This window comes from Bombina bombina, chromosome 2, assembly GCF_027579735.1.
Source record: "Bombina bombina isolate aBomBom1 chromosome 2, aBomBom1.pri, whole genome shotgun sequence".
NCBI classification, from domain to species: Eukaryota; Metazoa; Chordata; class Amphibia; order Anura; family Bombinatoridae; genus Bombina; species Bombina bombina.
The window spans coordinates 1,388,342,093-1,388,359,258 of NC_069500.1; the positions used below are offsets into that span (position 1 = coordinate 1,388,342,093).

At 42.9% G+C, this 17,166-nt stretch overlaps 1 protein-coding gene across 1 annotated transcript in view; it reads right to left on the reverse strand.

The window, feature by feature from the left end:
• Window positions 1–17,166, reverse strand: part of DNAAF9 (dynein axonemal assembly factor 9) — a 643,469-nt gene that overhangs the window by 160,804 nt on the left and 465,499 nt on the right. Inside the window, exon 28 of the mRNA XM_053704320.1 lies at window positions 13,056–13,181. Within this exon, the coding sequence (XP_053560295.1) occupies window positions 13,056–13,181 (126 nt within the window). The remainder of the gene's footprint in view (window positions 1–13,055; window positions 13,182–17,166) is intronic.

Here is a 17,166-nt window from a genome sequence, read left to right on the forward strand (position 1 = left end):
GGAAAAAAACCTCCTTTACAGCCCTCAAACACAGCAGGAAACCTTGGAGAAGCAGTTGGATGACTCAGAGAAAAAGAAAACCGCACAACTGAGGCCGAAAATAGGCCCCTCCCACCTCACTCGTTTTTTGAGGCCTAGTAAAAGAAAACACCTGAGTGTTTTCTAAATAATTATGTGGGTTAAGAAACCCAAACACAAGCCACAATGACCCCTCAGTCCCTTACAAAAACAAAATTTATGCTTACCTGATACATTTATTTCTCTTGTGATGTATCCAGTCCACGGATTCATCCATTACTTGTGGGATATTCTCCTTCCCAATAGGAAGCTGCAAGAGGATCACCCACAGCAGAGCTGTCTATATAGCTCCTCCCCTAACTGCCACTCCCAGTCATTCGACCGAAGACAAGCAAGAAAAAGGAGAAACTATAGGGTGCAGTGGTGACTGTAGTTTAAAAAATAAAAAACACCTGCCTTAAAATGACAGGGCGGGCCGTGGACTGGATACACCACAAGAGAAATAAATTTATCAGGTAAGCATAAATTTTGTTTTCTCTTGTAAGGTGTATCCAGTCCACGGATTCATCTATTACTTGTGGGATACCAAAGCTATAGGACACGGATGAAGGGAGGGGCAAGGCAGGCACTTAAAGGGAGGGCACCACTGCCTGTAAGACCTTTCTCCCAAAAACAGCCTCCGAAGAAGCAAAAGTATCAAATTTGTAGAATTTAGAAAAGGTATGAAGCGAAGACCAAGTCGCCGCCTTACAAATCTGTTCAACAGAAGCCTCATTTTTAAAAGCCCATGTGGAAGCTACTGCTCTAGTGGAATGAGCTGTAATTCTCTCAGGAGGCTGCTGGCCAGCAGTCTCGTAAGCAAAGCGGATTAAGCTTCTTAACCAAAAAGAAAGAGAAGTTGCCGAAGCCTTTTGGCCTCTCCTCTGTCCAGAGTAAACCACAAACAAAGCAGATGTTTGACGAAAATCTTTAGTGGCTTGTAAATAGAATTTTAAAGCACGGACCACATCAAGATTGTGTAATAGACGTTCCTTCTTTGAAGAAGGATTAGGACATAGTGAAGGAACAACAATATCCTGATTGATATTCTTATTAGATACCATCTTAGGAAGAAACCCAGGTTTGGTACGCAACACTACCTTATCAGCATGGAAAATGAGATAAGGAGAATCACATTGTAAAGCCGATAACTCCGAAACTCTAAATTTAGACTCCATGGTGGAGCAACAGGTTTAAACACAGGCTTGATTTGAACTAAAGCCTGACAAAACGCCTGAACGTCTGGAGTATTAGCCAGACGCTTGTGCAAAAGAATAGACAGAGCAGAAATCTGTCCCTTTAATGAACTAGCCGACAATCCCTTCTCCAATCCTTCTTGGAGAAAAGATAATATTCTAGGAATCCTGACCTTACTCCATGAGTAACCCTTGGATTCACACCAATGAAGATATTTACAACATATCTTATGATAGATTTTCCTGGTAACCGGCTTTCGAGCCTGAATTAAGGTATCAATGACCGATTCAGAAAAACCATGCTTTGATAAAATCAAGCGTTCAATCTCCAAGCAGTCAGACGCAGAGAAATTAGGTTTGGATGGTTGAAAGGACCCTGAAGTAGAAGGTCCTGCTTCAGCGGCAGGGTCCATGGTGGACAGGATGACATGTCCACCAGGTCTGCATACCAAGTCCTGCGTGGCCATGCAGGTGCTATCAAACTCACCGAAGCTCTCTCCTGCCTGATCTTGGAAATCAGATGAGGGAGCAGAGGAAACGGTGGAAACACATAAGCCAGGTTGAATGACCAAGGCGCTGCTAGAGCATCTATCAGCGTTGCCTTGGGGTCCCTGGACCTGGTCCCGTAACAAGGAAGCTTGGCGTTCTGGCGAGACGCCATCAGATCCAGTTCTGGTTTGCCCCAAAGTTGAATCAACTGAGCAAATACCTCCGGATGGAGTTCCCATTCTCCCGGATGAAAAGTCTGACGACTTAGAAAATCCGCCTCCCAGTTCTCGACACCTGGGATATGGATAGCTGATACATGGCAGGAGTGAACCTCTGCCCATAGAATTATCTTTGAAACCTCCAACATTGCTAGGGAACTCCTTGTTCCCCCCTGATGGTTGATGTAGGCTACAGTCGTGATATTGTCCGACTGAAATCTGATGAACCTGACCCCAGCTAGCTGAGGCCACACCTGAAGAGCATTGAAAATCGCTCTTAGTTCCAGAATGTTTATCGGAAGTAGTGCCTCCTCCTTTGTCCACGAGCCCTGAGCCTTCAGGGAGTTCCAGACTGCACCCCAGCCCAGAAGGCTATCATCTGTCGTTACTATAGTCCAATCTGGCCTGCGGAAGCTCATCCCCTTGGACAGATGGACCTGACATAGCCGCCAGAGAAGAGAATCCCTGGTTTCTTGATCCAGATTTAGTAGAGGGGACAAATCTGTGTAATCCCCATTCCACTGACTGAGCATGCAAAGTTGCAGCGGCCTGAGATGTAGGCGGGCAAACGGTACTATGTCCATTGCCGCTACCATTAACCCGATTACTTCCATACACTGAGCCACTGAAGGACGAGAAGTGGAATAAAGAACACGGCAAGAGTCTAGAAGTTTTGACAATCTGCTCTTCGTTAAGTAAATCTTCATTTCTACCGAATCTATCAGAGTCCCTAGGAATGAAACTCTTGTTAGAGGTGATAGAGAACTCTTTTCTTCGTTCACCTTCCACCCATGGGACCTTAGAAATGCCAGAACAATGTCCGTATGGGACCTTGCGATTTGAAAAGTCACCGCCTGTATTAGAATGTCGTCTAAGTAAGGGGCTACTGCTATACCCCGCGGCCTTAGGACCGCTAGGAGGGACCCTAGAACCTTCGTAAAGATTCTTGGTGAGTGGCCAACCCGAAGGGAAGAGCCACAAACTGGTAGTGCCCGTCTAGAAAGGCAAACCTGAGAAAACAATGATGATCTTTGTGTATCGGGATGTGAAGATAAGCATCCTTTAAGTCTACGGTAGTCATATATTGATCCTCCTGTATCATAGGAAGGATGGTTCGAATAGTCTCCATCTTGAAGGATGGGACTCTGAGAAATTTGTTTAAGATCTTGAGATCTAAGATTGGTCTGAATGTTCCCTCTTTCTTGGGAACCACAAACAGATTTGAATAAAAGCCCTGCCCCTGTTCCTCCTTTGTAACTGGGTGGATCACTCCCATAACTAGGAGGTCTCGAACACAATGTAAGAACGCCTCTCTCTTTATCTGGTTTACAGATAAATGTGAGAGATGACATCTCCCTTTTGGGGGAGAGGTTTTGAATTCCAGAAGATAACCCTTGGACACAATTTCCAAAGCCCAGGGATCCTGGACATCTCTTGCCCAAGCCTGGGCGAAGAGACAGAGTCTGCCCGTTTCCGTATCGGGGGCAGCTCCTTCATGCTGTCTTAGAGGCAGCAGCAGGCTTTTTGACCTGTTTCCCCTTGTTCCAAGCCTGGTTAGGTCTCCAGACCGGCTTAGACTGGGCAAAAGTTCCCTCTTGCTTTGTGTTAGAGGAAGTTGAAGCTCCGCCACTCTTGAAGTTTCGAAAGGGATTTAATTTGTTGGAACTGTCTTGAGGAAGGGCGTGACCTTTTCCTCCAGTGATGTCCTTCAGTCCAGGCCCGAATAGGGTCTGTCCTTTGAAGGGAGTGTTGAGAAGTTTAGACTTTGAAGTCACGTCAGCTGACCAGGATTTAAGCCATAGCGCCCTACGCGCCTGAATAGCAAAACCTGAATTTTTAGCCGTTAGTTTGGTTAAATGAACAATGGCGTCAGAAACAAATGAATTGGCTAGCTTAAGAGCCCTAAGCTTGTCAATAATCTCTTCCAACGGGGTTTCAACCTGTAGAGCCTCCTCTAGAGACTCAAACCAGAAATCCGCAGCAGCAGTGACTGGGGCAATGCATGCAAGAGGCTGTAGAATAAAACCTTGTTGAATAAAAGTTTTCTTAAGGTAACCCTCAAATTTTTTATCCATTGGATCTAGAAAAGCACAACTGTCCTCGACAGGGATAGTGGTACGCTTAGCTAGAGTAGAAACTGCTCCCTCCACCTTAGGGACCGTCTGCCACAAGTCCCGTGTCCCGCGTCTATAGGAAACATCCTTTTAAAAACAGGAGGGGGAGAGAATGGTACACCTGGTCTATCCCATTCCTTAGTAATAATTTCAGAAAACCTCTTAGGGATTGGAAAAACATCAGTGTAAGTAGGTAATGCATAGTATTTATCCAATCTACATAATTTCTCTGGGACTACAATAGCGTCACAGTCGTCCAGAGTTGCTAAGACCTCCCTGAGCAATATGCGGAGGTGCTCAAGCTTAAATTTAAATGTAGACATATCAGAATCAGGTTGAAGTATCTTCCCTGAATCAGAAAAATCACCCACAGATTGAAGCTCCCCTGCTTCAGCTTCAGTACATTGTGAGGGTGTATCAGACATAGCCACTAAAGCGTCAGAGAGCTCTGTATTTATTCTAGTCCCAGAGCTGTCTCGCTTTCCTTGCAATCCTGGCAGTTTAGATAATACCTCTGTAAGGGTATGATTCATAACTGCCGCCATGTTTTGCAAGGTATACGCAATGGGCGCGCTAGATGTACTTGGCGTCCCCTGAGCGGGAGTTATAGGTTCTGACACGTGGGGAGAGTTAGACGGCATAACTTCCCCCATGTCAATTTCTTCTGGTGATAAATTTTTAAAGCCAGAATATGGTCTTTGTAATCTATAGTAAAATCAGTGCATTTGGTACACATTCTAAGAGGGGGTTCCACAATGGCTTCTAAAAATAATGAACAATGAGTTTCCTCTATGTCAGACATGTTTAAACAGACTAGTAATGAGATCAGCAAGCTTGGAAAACACTTTAATAACTGTGAACAAGCAAAAAATAAAAACGGTACTGTGCCTTTAATAGAAAAAAACAATCACAGAAACTGCAAAACAGTGAAAAAAGCAGTACATTTTACGAAATTTTTACAGTGTGTATAATAGACTGAAATAGCATTGCTCCCACTTGCAAATGGATGATTAACCCCTTAGTTTCAAAACCGGATCAAAAAAACGATATAAACGTTTTTAAACAGTCACAACCAACTGCCACAGCTCTACTGTGGCTCCTACCTGCCCATACAACGACTTTGGAAGGCACAAAAACCCTTTAGAGAGGTCCTATATGTTCAGGGGACTCCTTCAGGGAAGCTGGATGTCTCAAGCTGTAAAAACTACTGCGCAATTTAGGCACGAAAAACAGAATTTATGCTTACCTGATAAATTACTTTCTCCAACGGTGTGTCCGGTCCACGGCGTCATCCTTACTTGTGGGAAATATCTCTTCCCCAACAGGAAATGGCAAAGAGTCCCAGCAAAGCTGGCCATATAGTCCCTCCTAGGCTCCGCCCACCCCAGTCATTCGACCGACGGACAGGAGGAAAAATATAGGAGAAACCATATGGTACCGTGGTGACTGTAGTTAGAGAAAATAATTCATCAGACCTGATTAAAAAACCAGAGCGGGCCGTGGACCGGACACACCGTTGGAGAAAGTAATTTATCAGGTAAGCATAAATTCTGTTTTCTCCAACATTGGTGTGTCCGGTCCACGGCGTCATCCTTACTTGTGGGAACCAATACCAAAGCTTTAGGACACGGATGAGGGAGGGAGCAAATCAGGTTACCTAAACGGAAGGCACCACTGCTTGCAAAACCTTTCTCCCAAAAATAGCCTCCGAAGAGGCAAAAGTATCAAATTTGTAAAATTTGGCAAAAGTGTGCAGTGAAGACCAAGTCGCTGCCTTACATATCTGGTCAACAGAAGCCTCGTTCTTGAAGGCCCATGTGGAAGCCACAGCCCTAGTGGAGTGAGCTGTGATTCTTTCAGGAGGCTGCCGTCCGGCAGTCTCATAAGCCAATCGGATGATGCTTTTAAGCCAAAAGGAAAGAGAGGTAGAAGTCGCTTTTTGACCTCTCCTTTTACCAGAATAGACAACAAAGAAGATGTTTGTCTAAAATCTTTTGTAGCCTCTAAATAGAATTTTAGAGCACGGACTACGTCCAAATTGTGTAACAAACGTTCCTTCTTTGAAACTGGATTCGGACATAAAGAAGGTACAACTATCTCCTGGTTAATATTCTTGTTAGAAACAACCTTTGGAAGAAAACCAGGTTTAGTACGCAAAACCACCTTATCTGCATGGAACACCAGATAAGGCGGAGAACACTGCAAAGCAGATAACTCTGAAACTCTTCTAGCAGAAGAAATAGCAACCAAAAACAAAACTTTCCAAGATAGTAACTTAATATCTATGGAATGTAAAGGTTCAAACGGAACCCCTTGAAGAACTGAAAGAACTAAATTTAGACTCCAGGGAGGAGTCAAAGGTCTGTAAACAGGCTTGATCCTAACCAGAGCCTGAACAAATGCTTGAACATCTGGCACAGCTGCCAGTCTTTTGTGTAGTAAGACAGATAAAGCAGAGATCTGTCCCTTTAGAGAACTTGCAGATAATCCTTTCTCCAAACCTTCATGTAGAAAGGAGAGAATCTTAGGAATTTTTATCTTATTCCATGGGAATCCTTTGGATTCACACCAACAGATATATCTTTTCCATATTTTATGGTAAATCTTTCTAGTTACTGGTTTTCTGGCCTGAACCAGAGTATCTATCACAGAATCTGAAAACCCACGCTTTGATAGAATCAATCGTTCAATCTCCAAGCCGTCAGCTGGAGGGAGACCAGATTTGGATGTTCGAATGGACCCTGAACAAGAAGGTCCTGTCTCAAAGGTAGCTTCCATGGTGGAACCGATGACATATTCACCAGGTCTGCATACCAAGTCCTGCGTGGCCACGCAGGAGCTATCAAGATCACCGAGGCCCTCTCCTGTTTGATCCTGGCTACCAGCCTGGGAATGAGAGGAAACGGTGGAAATACATAAGCTAGGCTGAAGGTCCAAGGTGCTACTAGTGCATCTACTAGAGTCGCCTAGGGATCCCTGGATCTGGACCCGTAGCAAGGAACCTTGAAGTTCTGACGAGACGCCATCAGATCCATGTCTGGAATGCCCCATAATTGAGTTAGTTGGGCAAAAATCTCCGGGTGGAGTTCCCACTCCCCCGGATGGAATGTCTGACGACTCAGATAATCCGCTTCCCAGTTTTCCACACCTGGGATGTGGATCGCAGATAGGTGGCAGGAGTGATCCTCCGCCCATTGTATTATTTTGGTCACTTCTTTCATCGCCAGGGAACTCCTTGTTCCCCCCTGATGATTGATATACGCAACGGTCGTCATGTTGTCTGATTGGAATCTTATGAATCTGGCCTTTGCTAGCTGAGGCCAAGCCCTGAGAGCATTGAAGATCGCTCTTAGTTCCAGAATGTTTATCGGGAGAAGAGACTCTTCCCGAGACCATAGTCCCTGAGTTTTCAGGGATTCCCAGACCGCGCCCCAGCCCACTAGACTGGCGTCGGTCGTGACAATGACCCACTCTGGTCTGCGGAAGCTCATTCCCTGGGATAGATGGTCTAGGGTCAGCCACCAACGGAGTGAATCTCTGGTCTTCTGATCTACTTGAATCATTGGAGACAAGTCTGTATAGTCCCCATTCCACTGTTTGAGCATGCACAGTTGTAATGGTCTTAGATGAATTCGTGCAAAAGGAACTATGTCCATTGATGCAACCATCAACCCTACTACTTCCATGCACTGCGCTATGGAAGGACGTGGAACAGAATGAAGAACTTGACAAGTGCTTAGAAGTTTTGACTTTCTGACCTCTGTCAGAAAAATCCTCATTTCTAAGGAATCTATTATTGTTCCCAAGAAGGGAACTCTTGTTGACGGAGACAGAGAACTTTTTTCTATGTTCACCTTCCATCCGTGTGATCTGAGAAAGGCCAGAACGATGTCTGTATGAGCCTTTGCTTGTGACAGGGACGACGCTTGTATTAGAATGTCGTCCAAGTATGGTACTACTGCAATGCCCCTCGGTCTTAGAACCGCTAGAAGGGACCCGAGTACCTTTGTGAAAATCCTTGGAGCAGTGGCTAACCCGAATGGGAGGGCCACAAACTGGTAATGTTTGTCCAGAAAGGCAAACCTTAGGAACGGATGATGTTCTTTGTGGATAGGAATATGTAGGTACGCATCCTTTAGATCCACGGTAGTCATAAATTGACCTTCCTGGATAGTGGGTAGATTCGTTCGAATGGTTTCCATCTTGAACGATGGTACCCTGAGAAATTTGTTTAGGATCTTCAAATCCAAAATTGGTCTGAAGGTTCCCTCTTTTTTGGGAACTACAAACAGGTTTGAATAAAATCCCATTCCTTGTTCCTCTATTGGAACTGGGTGTATCACTCCCATCTTTAACAGGTCTTCTACACAATGTAAGAATGCCTGTCTCTTTATTTGGTTTAAGGATAAGTGAGACATGTGGAACCTTCCCCTTGGGGGTAGTTCCCTGAATTCCAGAAGATAACCCTGAGAAACTATTTCTAGTGCCCAGGGATCCTGAACATCTCTTGCCCAAGCCTGAGCAAAGAGAGAGAGTCTGCCCCCTACTAGATCCGGTTACGGATCGGGGGCTACTCCTTCATGCTGTTTTGTTAGCAGCAGCAGGCTTCTTGGCCTGCTTACCCTTGTTCCAGCCTTGCATAGGTTTCCAGGCTGGTTTGGGCTGTGAGGCATTACCCTCTTGTTTAGAGGATGCAGAATTAGAGGTCGGTCCGTTCCTGAAATTGCGAAAAGAACGAAAATTAGACTTATTCTTGGCCTTGAAAGGCCTATCTTGTGGAAGGGCGTGGCCCTTTCCCCCAGTGATGTCTGAGATAATCTCTTTCAATTCTGGTCCAAATAGAGTTTTACCTTTGAAAGGGATGTTAAGCAATTTTGTCTTGGATGATACATCCGCTGACCAAGACTTTAGCCAAAGCGCTCTACGCGCCACAATTGCAAACCCTGAATTTTTCGCCGCTAATCTAGCTAATTGCAAAGCGGCATCTAAAATAAAAGAGTTAGCCAACTTAAGTGCATGAACTCTGTCCATAACCTCCTCATATGGAGTCTCTCTACTGAGCGACTTTTCTAGTTCCTCGAACCAGAACCACGCTGCTGTAGTGACAGGAACAATGCACGAAATGGGTTGTAAAAGGTAACCTTGCTGTATAAAAATCTTTTTAAGCAAACCTTCCAATTTTTTATCCATAGGATCTTTGAAAGCACAACTATCCTCGATAGGAATAGTAGTGTGCTTGTTTAGAGTAGAAACTGCCCCCTCGACCTTAGGGACTGTCTGCCATAAGTCCTTTCTGGGGTCGACCATAGGAAATAATTTCTTAAATATAGGGGGGGGGGAACAAAAAGGTATGCCGGGCTTCTCCCACTCCTTATTCACTATGTCCGCCACCCGCTTGGGTATAGGAAAAGCGTCGGGGTGCACCGGAACCTCTAGATACTTGTCCATCTTGCATAATTTCTCTGGAATGACCAAGTTGTCACAATCATCCAGAGTAGATAACACCTCCTTAAGCAGTGCGCGGAGATGTTCTAATTTAAATTTAAATGTCACAACATCAGGTTCAGCTTGTTGAGAATTTTTTCCTGAATCTGAAATTTCCCCATCTGATAAACCCTCCCTCATGGCCACTTCAGATTGGTGTGAGGGTATGACAGAACAATTATCATTAGCGCCCTCCTGCTCTTCAGTGTTTAAAACAGAGCAATCGCGCTTTCTCTGATATGCAGGCATTTTGGATAAAATATTTGCTATGGAGTTATCCATTACAGCCGTCAACTGTTGCATGGTAATAAGCATTGGCGCGCTAGATGTACTAGGGGCCTCCTGCGTTGGCAAAACTGGTGTAAACACAGTAGGAGATGATGTAGTATCATGTCTACTCCCCTCATCTGAGGAATCATCTTGGGCAATTTCATTATCTGTGGCAGTACTGTCCTTACTTTGTTTGGACGCTATGGCACAATTATCACACAAATTTAAATGGGGAGACACATTGGCTTTCATACATATAGAACATAGCTTATCCGAAGGCACAGACATGTTAAACAGGCCTAAACTTGTCAATAAAGCACAAAAAACGTTTTAAAACAAAACCGTTACTGTCTCTTTAAATTTTAAACAGAAACACTTTATTACTGAATATGTGAAAAAGTATGAAGGAATTGTTCAAAAATTACCAAAATTTCACCACAGTGTCTTAAAGCATTAAGAGTATTGCACACCAAATTTCAGAGCTTTAACCCTTAAAATAACGGAACAGGAGCCGTTTACAAATTTAACCCCTATACAGTCCCAGCTACAGCTTTTGCTGTTACCTAACCAAGCCCAGAGGGGAATACGATACCAAATGACGCCTTCTAGAAACTTTTCCAGCTATTTTCAGGTCCTCACACATGCATCTGCATGTCTTGCTCTCAAAAACAACTGCGCAGTAATGGCGCGAAAATGAGGCTCATCCTACAACTGGGAAGGCCCTCCCTGACTGGAAAAGGTGTCTAACATAGTGCCTGCCGTTAAAAAAACGTTCCCCAAGCTTATAAATGTGAAATATCAGCATAAACATGTATAAAATGTCCAAATAAAGCAATCGATTTAGCCCATAAAAGTGTCTACCAGTTTTATAGCCCATATTAAGCCCTTTATTCTGTTTGAGACTAAGAAAATGGCTTACCGGTCCCCATGAGGGGAAATGACAGCCTTCCAGCATTCAACAGTCTTGTTAGAAATATGGCTAGTCATACCTTAAGCAGAAAAGTCTGCTAACTGTTTCCCCCAACTGAAGTTACTTCATCTCAACAGTCCTATGTGGAAACAGCAATCGATTTTAGTTACTGTCTGCTAAAATCATCTTCCTCTCACAAACAGAAATCTTCATCTTTTTCTGTTTCAGAGTAAATAGTACATACCAGCACTATTTTAAAATAACAAACACTTGATAGAAGAATAAAAAACTACATTTAAACACCAAAAACTCTTAACCATCTCCGTGGAGATGTTGCCTGTGCAACGGCAAAGAGAATGACTAGGGTGGGCGGAGCCTAGGAGGGACTATATGGCCAGCTTTGCTGGGACTCTTTGCCATTTCCTGTTGGGGAAGAGATATTTCCCACAAGTAAGGATGACGCCGTGGACCAGACACACCAATGTTGGAGAAATAGGCCCCTCCCAACCTCTACTCACAGTGAGAGGGCCTTAAAAAACTTTCCCTAGGTAAAATTTAGTCAGCCATGTGGAAAAACTGGGCTCCAGAATAAAGTTATCACCATTTGTCATAAACGTTTATATACATCAAGCAAACGTTATATCTATTCAGAAATGAGAGTAAATAACATAAATATTACCCTTTACATCAAGCATGATACCAGTCGTTATTAAATCACTGTAATCAGGCTTACCTTAAATAAATCATGCACTGTCAGTATTTTCTAGCTTATCTCTCTAGAAAAATTTAAAACTGCATATACCTCAGAACAGGTAACCCTGCACGCTATTCCCCCAGCTGAAGTTACCCATCTCTTCAGTTATGTGTGAGAACAGCAGTGGTTCTTAGTTACAACCTACTAAGATCATCAAAAACCTCAGGCAGACTCTTCTTCAACTTTCTGCCTGAGGCTAAAATAGTACAACTCCAGTACCATTTGAAAATAATAAACTTTTGATTGAAGATAAACTACATTAATGCACCACATCTCTCTAGCTACTTCCCTTGTCGAGCGCTGCAAGAGAATGACTGGGAGTGGCAGTTAGGGGAGGAGCTATATAGACAGCTCTGCTGTGGGTGATCCTCTTGCAGCTTCCTGTTGGGAAGGAGAATATCCCACAAGTAATGGATGAATCCGTGGACTGGATACACCTTACAAGAGAAAAACGTTTAAAAATGCTTTCCTTTTGAAAAATAAAAACGTTTTTATCTTTTAAAAATTGTGTCACCAGTAACAAACAAACAAGCCCTTCAAGCAAGCTGAAACTTCTATGACTTTAATCAAAGTAAATCAAATGAAATACAGCTTACCCTTCCCTCATGGGAATATTACCAGCCTTTTCTAGAATTAACACAGTCTGTCTAGAAAAATATAGCCTGAACATACCTCATATGCAGCTTAGCATGCAAACTGTTCCCCCAACCGAAGTTTTTCCTGTACTCTTCAGCCCTTGTGAGAACAGCAGTGGATCTTAGTTACAAAGTGCTAAGATCATAATCCTCCTTGCAGAAATCTTCATCCCTTTTCTGCCAGAGAGTAAATAGTACGCACCGGTACCATTTAAAATAACAAATTTTTGCTTGAGAAAATAAAAAACTAACATTTTTGTCACCACACTCATTACCATTTCCTAGCAGTTAGAGTAGGCAAAGAGAATGACTGGGGGGTGGAGTTAAGGGGGGAGCTATATAAGCAGCTCTGCTGTGGGTGCTCTCTTTGCCACTTCCTGTTGGGAAGGAGAATATCCCACAAGTAATGGATGAATCCATGGACTCAATACATCTTACAAGAGAAACAAAGACCACAGGCCGTTAAGCAGACATTCAATTCTAAACCAAAGGGACATTCAATTCTAAACCACATATAAATGAGAAAATAAATAAATACTAAAAAAATACAATTATCTGTGTTCCCTAAACTACTTAATTTCTACCCAGGCTTTAATAAGGATTGGCTACACAAAAAAACTCTTATGTGCAGGGCTTGAAATTTCCAGTGGTCCCGGACAACTTTGAAATTTGACTTTTTCCTACCTTTAACATTTAGTGGACTACTAACTTCCTCTCTGGGCTAGTAAACCATGATATTTTTTCACCACTGCTTATGTGAAAGGAGATTTTATTCACAGCAAAAAAAAAAGTATCATAAATAAGTAATTCATAGTGTGACATGAAAGGATAGCTCTCCATTTACAATGCACATTTCCTTTAATATAAAAAGTTAAAAAAGTATAATAAGGTTTAATTTTAAAAGATATACATTTTATGGAAATGTTACCTGTGCTCCATAAAGCAGCTGAGAGGATCTACACATGTAGTAACTGCACCAATTTGGAATGTCAACTTAACATCAGGGTCAGAGTGAGTCTGCAAAGCCTGAACAACATCAATAATATCTACGTACCTGTAAAAAGAACATAATGGAATTGAGTAAAATGTCAGTAAAAAAACAAAACTGTCATCAACCATCTATGAAAAAGTGCTGAAAAACAAAATGTATGCTTACCTGATAAATTTCTTTCTTTCCAGGCATGGACAGTCCACGACTTCATTCCAATTACTAGTGGGATATTCAACTCCTGGCCAGCAGGAGGAAACAAAGAGCACCCCAGCAGAGCTGTTAAGTAACTTCCCTTACCCCTAATCCCTAGTCCTTCAGCCGAAGGAAAATGGAAAAAGAAGAAACACAAGGGTATAGAGGTGCCTGAGGTTTACTAAAAAAAAAAAAAAAACTTGCTGAATTAAAATTGAAAAAGGGCCGGGCTTCATGCCTGGAAAGAAATTTATCAGGTATGCATAAATTTTGTTTTCTTTCCTATGGCATGGAGTCCACGACTTCATTCGAATTACTAGTGGGAACCAATACCCAAGATAGAGGACACAGAATGAAAAGGGGGGGGGGGGGGAGAACAAGGCATGCGGACCTAAACAGAAGGCACCACCACTTGAAGAACCATTCTAACAAAAGAAACCTCAGCCGAGGCAAAAACATAATTTATGCTTACCTGATAAATGTATTTATTTCCGGATATGGTGAGTCCACAGAATCATCAATTACTAGTGGGAATATCACTCCTGGCCAGCAAGAGGAGGCAAAGAGCACTACAGCAAAGCTGCTATATATGTCACTTCCCTTAACCATAATCTGCAGTCATTCGGACGAAGGAAAAATGGAAAAAGAAGATAACACAAAAGTGTAGAGGTGCCTGAGTTTTTTTTTTTTTTTAAAATAACGGTCTTTAAAAAATATCTGCATACCAGATCCTGCGAGGCCACGCCGGCGCTATGAGAATCACCGACGCCCTCTCCTCCTTAATCCGAGCAATGACTCTTGGCAGGAGAGCGAACAGAGGAAATATGTAAGCTAGACTGAAATTCCAAGGGACCGCCAGAGCATCCATCAAGAAAGCCTGTGGATCCCTTGACCTCGAGCCGTACCTCAGAAGCTTGGCGTTCTGTCTGCCCCCAATTGAGGATTAAACTGGAAAATACTACCGGATGGAGTTCCCACTCCCCCGGATGAAAGGTCTGTCGGTACAGAAAATCCACCTCCCAATTGTCCACTCTTGGGATGTGGATCGCAGAAAGACAAATTATGAGACTCCGCCCACTGGATTATCCGGGCCACCTCTGTCAAAACCAAGGAACTCCGAGGTCCCCCCTGGTGGTTGATGTACGCCACTGATGTTATGTTGTCCCACTGGAACCTGATAAACCGGGCTAAGGCTAACTGAGACCAGGCCAGTAGAGCATTGAAAATCGCTCTCAGTTCTAGAATGTTTATAGGGAGAACCGACTCACAAGTTCAATGACCCCAAATTGCTCCCCAACCTAGAAGGCTGGTATCCGTGGTCATGAGCACCCAAGAAAGTCTGCGAAAGCAAGTTCCCTGGGAGAGGTGTTCCTGAGACAACCACCATCCTTTAAGTCTATAGTTGTCATAAACTGACCCTCTTGAACCAAAGGAAGAATGGAATGTATAGTCTCCATCTTGAAGGACGGTACTCTGAGGAAAGGAAGACAGAACCTCAGATACCGCAAAGGATACCTGGGCAGCAATATCTTGCAAAGTAACCCCAGATGGAGCATGAGAGGAAATGCAGTGCACTGCATGTGTAGATGAATAGGATTGGGACACTTGAGGAGACAGGTGCGGCACATCTGAAACAGGAGGCTCCTGAACAGCATCTGCCTTAGCTAATGATGGATCAGGGTCAAAAAGTCTATTTCTATAAGTTAAAGTTCTTTCAATACAACAAGAACAAAAAGGTACTGGGAGTTCCACCTGGGCATCAAAACATAAGCTTCAGGTAACATCCTGCACAGCTTCTTGATCCATAATACAAAAAAAAGAAGCAAAGAAAAATATCTAACTTTTTTTTTTTTATCTTTTAACAAAGGATATAATACAGAACAAAAAAAACATTCATAATAAATGTTCCTTTTTAATTAACAAAATCAAGAAAACATACTCCAGGCAACACTCTACACCTAAGCAGAATTACTGAGGGGCCCCCTACCTGTCCTGCAACCCACAGCAAACAGAGGGGAAAAACAAGATCCCGTTTACAATCCGGATTCTAGAGAAGCAAAAACAGCAAAGCCATCTAAAATATGCGCATCTCACTCTACAGGAAGTGAAGAAAAGCGCTAAAAAAGCTCTGACATCAAAGAATCAGAACCTCCCTAAAAGGGGCAGTCATACAGATGACAAAAATGCAATTTTTTTTTATTTTTAAAACAACTTTCTTGAAAACAGGCTTAAAAACAAACAATAAAACCCCCAATAAAAGTATATAATCCGTTACTAAAAATGGATCCTCACTGAGCCATCAATAAAATAACTCCTCACACTAACAGTGCCTGCAAAAACTGCCATAAAAACCTGCACCCTGACAGGAATAATAAAAAACGTCCCCCTGCAGCGTTTCAGCTGAATAAGTGCCACATTTTTCCCTGATTACATAGAAAAATAAAACTGGCACTTACCTTAACATTTATCTGTCCGGCAGTAGGACAGCTCACCTGGTTTGGAGAGGATGCCATCACTCAAATGGACCCGTGGAAATATAGAAAAACTGAGTAAACTTACTCAGGCTATCTAAATTGGGCAGCAAAATGTTTTAGGAAAGTGCAGTAGAATTGTACCCCACAAATTCCCAATTGCTTAAAAGCCACCACTGCCCTACTGAAGAGAATGAGATGGGCTGAGGCTAGACCCTTTAGAATTATCAGAGCAAATTTACTCTGCTTTTAAAATAAATAAATAAGAGAATGACTGGAGATTATGGGTAAGGGAAGTGACATATATAGCAGCTAGTGAATTTCCCACCAGTAATTGATGATTCCGTGAACTCACCATATCTTAGGAAAGAAAGTATCAATTTAGTAGAATTGGTAAAAAGTATGCAAAGAGGACCATGTTGCAAATCTGCTCCACAGAAGCTTCATTTTTGAAAGCCCAGGAAGAGGAGACAGCCCTAGTAGACTGAGCCGTAATTCTCTTAGGAGGCTGCTGTCCAGCTGTCTCATAAGCTAAACGTATAACACTTCTTAACCAGAGGGAAAGGGTAGCAAAAGTGGCCTTCTGACCTTTACGCTTTCCAGAGAAAACAACAAACAGGGCAGAAGATTGTCAAAAATCTTTAGTTGCTTCAGGGTAAAATTTTAGAGTATGAACAACATCCAGGTTATGCAAGAGACGTTCCTTATGGGAAGAAGGATTAGGACAAAAAGGAACAACAATTTCCTAATTAATGTTTCAATCCGACACAACCTTAGGGAGAAAACCCAACTTGGTACAAAGGACCACTTTATCTGCATGGAAAAAAAAGGTACGGGGAATCACACTGCAGAGCCGAAAGTCCAGAAACTCTGTGAGCGGAAGAAATAGCAAGAAGAAACAAAACCTACCAAAATAACAATTTAATATCAACAACATGCATTGGCTTAAATGGAGCCTGCTGCAAAACTTGAAGAACGAGGATAAGGCCTGAACAAAAGCTTGAAACGTCTGGCAAATCTGCCAAACGTTTGTGCAAAAGAATAGACAGTGCAGAAATCTGACAAACCTCTCTCCAGGCCATCCTGAAGAAATGATAAAATGCAGGGAATCCTCACCCGGCTCCAGGAGAAACCCTTAGATTTCCGCCATACATTATGGTAAATCTTGCAAATAACAGGTTTAAGAGTCTGAAGCATGGTATCAAAGACCGCCCCAGAAAAACCACGTCTAGTCAAAACTAGGGATTCAATCTCCAAGCAGTAAGTTTCAGAGAATCTTTATTTGGATGGAGGAAGGTACCCTGAAGTAGAAGGTCCTTCCTCAGAGGTAACCTCCGAGATGACATTTTCACCAGATCTGCGAAGCAGATCCTGCGAGGTCATGC